The sequence below is a fragment of the Lactuca virosa genome, chromosome 9 (assembly GCF_052849685.1).
Source record: "Lactuca virosa cultivar CGN04683 chromosome 9, Lactuca_virosa_CGN04683_v6, whole genome shotgun sequence".
Classification (NCBI taxonomy): domain Eukaryota; kingdom Viridiplantae; phylum Streptophyta; class Magnoliopsida; order Asterales; family Asteraceae; genus Lactuca; species Lactuca virosa.
Genome location: NC_136434.1, coordinates 130,192,476 through 130,201,043, shown reverse-complemented (window position 1 = coordinate 130,201,043; position 8,568 = coordinate 130,192,476). Strand labels below are relative to the sequence as shown.

Below are 8,568 nucleotides of genomic sequence, written 5' to 3'. Positions count from 1 at the left end.
TTTTTTGTTGAATTTGTATGTTTGATTTGAGAGAATTTGTATGATTGTTTTAAAAAAATTGTGTATAAAGTGGATGTATATATAGATAGAGAAAGGAAATTAAAGGAAAAAAGTTTTTTTTTATTATTTAATAACCCAGCCAACGGTCAAAATTAAAGGACCAATGAATGTACGCGTCTTCGTCCGTCCTGGGAACCACGCCACCACCAACCCACTGAATCCAGGGGCGGTGTTCACGCGTGGAGAGAGCCTCCACGTAAGCATTTCACATATAAACTTGTCTTTATGGAAGAAAAATAATTGATATTATTATCACATTATTAAATACTGTCCTTTGTACTTATGTACTATGTACTTTGAAGAAAAATAATTGATATTTTCAAAATATTTGTAGTACTTTGAAGAAATAAAATCGAAAGAAAGATGGGTTTTGTCTTTTGAATAGGAAATGGCGCGTTGGAAATGTTAATTTCATGGGGGAGAAATCGTGAAATCAGAAGCGTGACATGTTTATACTCTGTCACATTCTGCGCGTGATCACGTACCCTAAAAGGCTAAAATCGTAAAACACCTTTCAAATTTTAAATTCGTATTAAAAATTCAACAAAAATTAAAAAACATATAGGAAAATCGCCGTTGTTGGGGATCGAACCAGGGTCACCAGCGTCACAGGCGGGAATACTTACCACTACACTACAACGACTGATGATGCATAAGTTTTATTAAAATTTTATTTGTTGTATAATTCAAAAAGATGAATATGTAAATAAGCAAACGAAAATTCCAATATATTAGAAATTGATATTTAACTTTGTCTTTATTCCAAGACTCATATTTCGAACTTAAAACACGTAACAATACAACGTGACACCTTAAAACAAATATTTTACTAAATTACTAGTTAATTTAATTTTACTTTTACAACACACAAACCATAATAAAAATCATATAAAAGTTGTACAACAATACAACTAATAAAGTGGATAAAAGAATATCATATGAGGTAAAACAACCTCTAATAACAATACAAACTCAACCATGAGAAGCTAAATAATCCTCACATCTAACCTAATCACACACAACCACACCTAATCACCGTTCCAACTTCGGTAACCTCGCCGGATTCCGGTTCTCTTTCTGGCTCAACGGACCGTCGATACTGCTCCGATTAACCGGCGGTAAATCTCCATTTCTTGTACTCAGACAACCATGACCTTCAAGCAACTGAACGTTACCTTTCACCTTCGTCTCACCGGCGAGATAGTTCGTCAACGCTCGTTTCACCCCAAACCCTCGCCGCGGCGGCTTGTGGCTGTTTCCGTTCAACGACGGAGTTCTGTCTGTCGTCGCCGGGGCTACAATAGGTCCAGGGGAAAACTTCGGAGTCGCAAAAGCTGATTTGTACGGCGTCCCTGACGACGGTATAATCGGAATCGGGACTCGCTTATGAGCGATTACATCCGCCGTCGACGGTAAATTATCCGATTGGTTAGTCAGGTCGTCGACGTAGAGTAGATCGTCGATACGTGCGACAATGTTGAACGCGAGACTTTCCAGAACCCTAGAGTAGCTCTCCAAGATCGATTTCCCAACGTCCTGAATGTTCATCTCAGAAATCGTCAATAATCGGATTCATTTTTAGGTTTTTGAAGATTGAAATTTGAAATTAGGGATTTTGAAATTTGAAATTTGAAGTACCTTGTTGTGTTGAATCTTGCTGATGTCTAATGAGGTTTGAGTTAGACCAGGAAAACGATGTTTTAGACAAAGTAAGAGACTTTCAGCTCTTTCAGCTAATGAATCTCTCTTGTATCCATCCGCCATTAAATCCTTCACCATGTCCCACGAAGCTTTCGCCGCCGATCGATTTGGATGAGGTAACGGCCTCGATTGGATCCTTTTCCGCCACACGTAGATCGACGCCTCCACGCGATTCGCGATTTCTAGAGCAACGTGTTCAGATGAAAGATCGAGACAATCTAGCAAACACTCCGGTGAGAATTGCTCTGATGTTATATAACGATAGATAACGTCTCCTAAACAAGCTCTCCCGTTCTACAAAACCAGATTGAAGTTCTTCCCAAATGAGCTTTCGATTTATTAAAATCATGTTAAAATTAGAGAAAATGGTGATGAATTTGATTATGATAGTGATACCTTCGGGAGGGATTCAAAGTACGATTCAGGAACTTCCATGTCCGACAAAGCAATACTGTTGATTGACATGGCTGCTTTGAGAATCTGATTTGCGCATTCACGTTTGTGAGTCAACTGTTTCCTGGTGTCCTCTTGAAGGCCTCCGGAAGGGACACGTGGCACCGGCAGCCACCACTTTTCATGGTGGCGTTGCGGTTGTTTCCGGAATGAGCCTGAGCCTGACCCTGAAACGTCGTTATCTGAAGCTACTATTCCTTGATCAACGTACCAGAACTCCGTGTTAATGAAACTGTCTAATATTTCCTGTAAAACATCAAATTCTTCTAAATCATTTTCTTCTTTTGTAATCGGAGATGATTGAAATTAAACCAAAAAATGATGAACACTAACCAGAAGCATGGTGTCTAGTTTTCTTAGAGCTGGTAGATTCATGAAAATGTCAGATCTCGGTCTGCAAGTCATGACCTCGAGCTTACTTCCATCTGGAAATGTCTGCCATGAAGGTATTAATTCAACGATATGATCGCTAACACAAAGAAGACAATCCATTTCTCGTTGCCACATTTGTTTCTTCTCAGATTGCAAGGGTTCCAATCTCCATAATTGACCAAATGCAGCGGCTGATTTACAAACACTTGACAAATTAGTACAACACTGATCACATGATCATGAACAATTGAACATGTTCTTCATAAAATTAAGAAAATCGAGAAAAAAAAAAAAAGATAAAAGTTACCACAAAGATTTGTAATGGCGTTTGAAATGGCTAAAGCTGTACAAACGCCTTTGCCACTTCCAGACATGTCTTCTCCAAGCAACAATTTAGCGAATCTCTCTTTCATCATCTCCGTTTCTAAGCAGATTTAATTGCAGAAAAAAAAAATTCAAATAGTAAAAATCATTGAAGTCAATTTTGAATAGATGATAAAAAAAAACATACAAAATTTTTTATCCTAGAGAACATAAATCAATTTCCAGAGATATATGAACCCTAGAAAAACAAATCCCCCTAATTTCGTTTGTCATAATCCCTCGAAGAATTAAATAAAACAAATCAAAATCAAAGCTGCTAACCTTCAAATCTGGAATCAATTTTCGTCAATTTGGAATCATCTTCCAAATGGCGTTTTAATTTCGCTTCATCTTCGGAAACATCACCACATTTCCCGATCAACTGCGCTTTTCTAATAGGCCACCCAAGAGGAGGAGGAGGGGAAGAACAACATTCTTTTGAAGAACTATCCGAATTACTTGAATTCGAGCTTCTTGTACTACTGTCAAACGAATCAAACACATCGTTTCTCCTACTTTTATCACTTGAATTTTCCATCTGAGAATTAAATCAAAAACCTAGAAATCTCGAGTAACTCAAAACCCAAATACTTAAAAGTTAAAACCAAAGATGAAACCAATCTGGGCTCTGAATCTTTGTGCTTGCTATGGTGATTATTTACAAGCGTATATAAACAACCAGAAGATGCAAATAGACTTCGAGGTTTAATTTTGCTTTCACTGTATCTCAAGATTTGGAAAGTGATTATGTTTTTCTACAAAAAGCATAGGCTTCTGGGAAGAACGTTTGTTGGGGTTTGATTTAAAAGGGGAAAGAAGGTAAAAGCTAAACGCCAACAACGTCTCTCTGACTATGTTTTGAATCGAAATAATGATAAAGAAATATAAAAGGAAACGATATAGCCGTAGAGGGGACGGAAATGTCAATACAAAGAGAAAACAATTTTCAATTTCTACCCTTGAGATTGTAAATATTTGATGGAAAAGGTCCCTACTTTTGTTTTTTTATTTAGTAGACAAATTTCCCCAAATCATTCTCTTACGTGTAAGACAAAGCATAAACATACAAGATCGTTTATCTCTTACGTGCCGTTTGGGAACAATGGAAAGAAACGTATTTTCTGTCTCTATGCAAATTTAGTTGGTAGCGAGAATGTTGTGACTATCATTTACATGAATCATTGTGTATAAAATAATCATATTATATTGAAATTCATAATATGTGAATTGTATGTTAAGAAGGTTTTTATTTATTCTATTATCAAGGTATTGATGAATAATGACTGTTGATGATCGTATGTATATCCTCAATTGGTAGGCTCAAATTGATGTAACTAGTAATACAATATCTAACAAAAGGATATGAATGAATATAATCTCAAAACATAGGTTTATTTATTATTTAAATGAATCAAAAGTTATAATGTTAACTGAGATTTTGAATTGCAGTTCTGTAACAACTTGTGTATTTATAAAAAGAAATGGGAATTAGTTTCAATGGAAAAGTTTATAGTAACCTTAAACATGTCGAATAAGATGCTTTTTAGAGATCAAATATTTGATTCAATCAAGTGTTTTATAATTGTATATAGTAATGTTTTGCGTAAATATTATCAAATCATTTATATTTATTGAATATTTTTAAATATTGTGTTTTGTGTAATTAACCATTTTATTTTCCTCATCCAATTATACATGAGCATCAAAATTTTATATTTTTTTACTCTAGAATTAATATTACTTATTATACCGTCGTGTATTGTAATATATTTAGGTTATTTGATGTTACTGTTAATTATCTTTTATTTATAAAAATATTACATGTGCATAAAGAATGTGGTGAATTTTGTATATTTTTTAAAATCAAACACCATAGCTTAATTTCGAAATATCATATTTATCATTTATAACTTTTAAAATAATATATTTGCCCAAATATTTATTTTTAACATTTTGTAATCATTTTAAAGCTTTATTTTTATCAGTTGACTATCGTAGATTCACATCACTCTTTTTTTTAACCGGCAAATCTAATCTACTCCAACACATCACTCTTTTAAATATGAGTTTAAAATACCATCACTTCATAAACTTTCAAAATATCATATATTACCCAAATTACTATTTTAAACAATTTAATTTTTTATTTTATGTTTCACACACATGTATGTTTTCCATCAACGATTATACTTTGGAGGAATACTTCTCTGTCTATGTTGGCATTGTCGTTATAAAGGAATTGATTAAAATATGATGTGATAAAGCAAAATAAACATATAGACGAGGTCAATGATTATGGATGCTCTTATAAGTCTTACATAACTTTATTTATGGTATGGTTGGGCAGGAAGTCTTTAGACATTACAATCTAAAAACAAAGAAATAATTTAAACATCCCAATTAATGTAACTAAGTTTTGCCTTATAATTCGCCCATGAGAATGCGTTGCCAAATCATACAAAAACTATTGTTGTACATCTATTATCGTTGAACAGTACATTATTTCTTGCTTTCCAAATAGCCCTAACAAAAAAGATTGTTTTGAATTTGATTAAACAACTAATAATCTTTTTCATAGTTTTAATTTGAGCTAAGTATTATAACATAGACTATTACTTTGAATTTGATTGTTATAAGTTCCATATATGTACCTAATTTTTTACATGACTCAGTTTTGTAATTCAAAAATGGCTAAAAACGCATTTACTTGTACATTTATTCACGTTATATCTAGTGATTTTATGGTTTATGATTAATAATGATTTATCATTTGTATAATATAGTGCATGTAATAAAAGTAAGTTTTTCGACGCATAACAAAAATCTTTACTACCCAAAAATAATTTTGTTATTTATTTTTTATGTTTTTTGAAAACTTAAAAAGGTGAGGGTTAGAAAATTGTAATCCATAGAAATCTGGTGGACCCAATCAGTCATCAGAGGACGGATGAAGGGCAATCCCGTAATTTCGGCAGAATTCAAGAAGGCCTAGTACCGGCTGCCGTTTGTAGCCAGCCCTTGACCTCGTTACCCGATACTATTGTTTATATACTTTCAGCAAAAATGTCAAATAGATATTTTAACTACTTGATGTAATGTTTATATATACATTTCGTTTTATGTGTATTTGTGTTTGAATATTGTACTTTTGAAAAACTATAACTAGAATATTTCACTTTAATTTTCTAATTATTTGAAAGAGCTTATTAATAAACCTGCTAATATCACCTATAATCTCATATTTTAACCGAATAAATTAATATAAGATGTTGGTATGTAACTTGTAAGATTATTTGTGTAATTTTTTAAAAAAAATGATATATTTATTAAAACAAATAATAAGTAATTATAGAAACTAGTTGGGACCCAAATTGTAATTTAGTTTTCTTGTAAAGAATATCAAAACCTAGACCTAAAATGGAAAACACTGTAAATAAACTATAGGGACCAAAAGTGTAAGCCATTCAAGATTTTGCAAATTGATAACTACACGGACCAAGTGTAATTTCATAAAATTAAAACTATAAGGACCAAAGGTGTCTTTTGCTCTTTTTTTTATTTTTATTTTTTTATTTTATCGTTTTCACTCAGTCATGTATGCGCGAACCCTCCCACCCACATTGGTGGTGGTTCAAGAAAGGGCTGTCACTATAATAACCTTCAGTGATGGTTTGTTGGGAACGGATAGGGGGAAATGATTATGGATTGGGTATGCAACGCTGCTTGGTTATACCCTAATTGCATATAGGGACGAGTGTTTGGACCGAAGATCTGAACAGGAATCGGAATCGAATCGAATCAAATTAGGACCGAATAAGCTATTCGGTTTTCGGGTATTTCGATCCGAATTAATCGAATAACTGCTTAATCGGTTCTAAAAGAACCGGACCCAAATAGGCTGTATTATTATTATTATTATTATCATTTCAACATGTTTGTAAAATTTTATGGAAACTGCTTTTTCGTTATTTGTCCGTTTTTTTTTCAGTTTGTAGTTCATAATTTAAACTATTGTCTACATAGTTTACATGCATTTTTGTTTGTATATTCAATGAGATACATGCTCTTAAACAAAGGGTACTAAGTTGTCTTTTTTAAAACTAACATTTACTTTATTTAGTTCTTTTCGGTTTTATTTGGTTATATTCGGTCCTTAATCATACTGTTGTTATTCGGTTTATTCGGGTATCAATCGAACCATAACGATTAATAATTGAACCGAAGCGGACCCATATTGGTTTAATTGGTCCGGTTTTCGATTCCTCCAATTAGTCTTATTTGGTTTTCGATTTATTCGGGTTCGGTCCAGTTCCAGCCCGAATAACATCCTTAATGGTGCATGTGGGCCATGATAACGGAGAAAACAAACGGTTAGGAGTTACATGGATGTAACATGCAACATGAATAATTGAAGATAAGAGTCTCAGTGAAAAAAAATAATGAAACACTCATAGTGTCTAAACCACTAGGACGATTTATGTAATTCTAAACCACTAGGACGATTTATGTAATTTACTCTAAAAACAAATTATAACAAGTTGTACAAAATAATAAAACTAATATATTATATTTATCATAAGATATATTATTTAAATTGAAAAGATATATTATATAAATTCCATCTGATTAATTTAGAAAACTACCGATAAGATTTAATACAAGTTGATCAAAATGGTGGTGTATAATATATTTTAAAAGTAATATATTTTTTACCAAGTTTTTTTTTTTTTTTTTTTTTTTTTTTTTCTTTAGAACTGTTAACATAAATATTTCTAACAAGTTAATACTAAAATATAATGGCTGCATTGGAAATAAGCTTCTAAAACTTTTTTTTTAATCGCAATATTTCGTTTTTTATGATTAGTTTTCAGTCAAAATAGATATATGGAACATATATGGATAATTTACAAATTACCGTTATGTTCCATAAAATGAGGTGATATCAGCCCTACTTGCGGCGGATTACGAGTGATGAAGCAGGTGCAACTGATCCAATTACTAATTTAATAATACTTAAATAATGTTTACATAGGTAAATTCTTATAACGATAAGAGCATATAGTCGAGGGATAATTTTTGTAATTTTAAGAAAAATAAACATTAAAAAATAAATTCAAACCACAGCAGCAAACCGTTGTTAAAAGTGACGAATTGACTTTTTACATGTATTGCATCCTCTTTTTCTTTTCAAAAGACAAACCTTTTTCACATTTCAAAACCTTTGCTCTTTGCTTTGAATTCTATCAAAGGGTCAAAAGAGTAAATTTGTATTTTCTTTCAACGTTTATTTGACAACATGAATAAAATACTAAATAGAATAATAGATAATGAACTATTTGCTGGTTTTGTGAGGTTTACTCCTTCATCCTAAAAAAAATATACCTAAAGAGCATCTTTATTAGAATATGTTATAAAAAAATTACATATCTATTCATTAACAAATAGTTATAAGATCTCTATTTTTTACAAATTTATTCCTTAACAACTAATTACAAGATCTCTTTTAGGCTGAATATTTTTCCATAAATGCATTCAATCAATATTGACAAAATATATACTGATGCGCCCCAGACTCCGTCTCGGTGGGATTAGTGTCACGGATTGGTGGACTCGGGATAT

At 32.2% G+C, this 8,568-nt stretch overlaps 1 protein-coding gene across 1 annotated transcript; it reads right to left on the bottom strand.

Moving 5' to 3' along the window:
* Positions 1–882: 882 nt before the first annotated feature.
* LOC145137429 (rop guanine nucleotide exchange factor 7-like) lies at positions 883–3,816 on the bottom strand. The gene is made up of 6 exons (XM_079071558.1): positions 3,232–3,816; positions 2,894–3,010; positions 2,548–2,777; positions 2,158–2,460; positions 1,699–2,055; positions 883–1,596 (listed from the first exon to the last, which is right to left on the bottom strand). The coding sequence occupies exons 1-6, from the start codon at positions 3,485–3,487 to the stop codon at positions 1,093–1,095; spliced, it is 1,767 nt and encodes a 588-aa protein (XP_078927684.1). The 5' UTR covers positions 3,488–3,816; the 3' UTR covers positions 883–1,092.
* Between the last annotated feature and the right edge of the window lie 4,752 nt (positions 3,817–8,568).

Excerpts from the sequence above, each read along its gene's own strand:
- LOC145137429 (XM_079071558.1), bottom strand. The coding sequence starts at position 3,487 with ATGGAAAATTCAAGTGATAAAAGTAGGAGAAACGATGTGTTTGATTCG. Across the intron at positions 3,011-3,231 it reads AATTGATTCCAGATTTGAAG|AAACGGAGATGATGAAAGAG; the intron begins GTTAGCAGCTTT and ends AAATCTGCTTAG. Across the intron at positions 2,056-2,157 it reads ACTTTGAATCCCTCCCGAAG|AACGGGAGAGCTTGTTTAGG; the intron begins GTATCACTATCA and ends CTGGTTTTGTAG.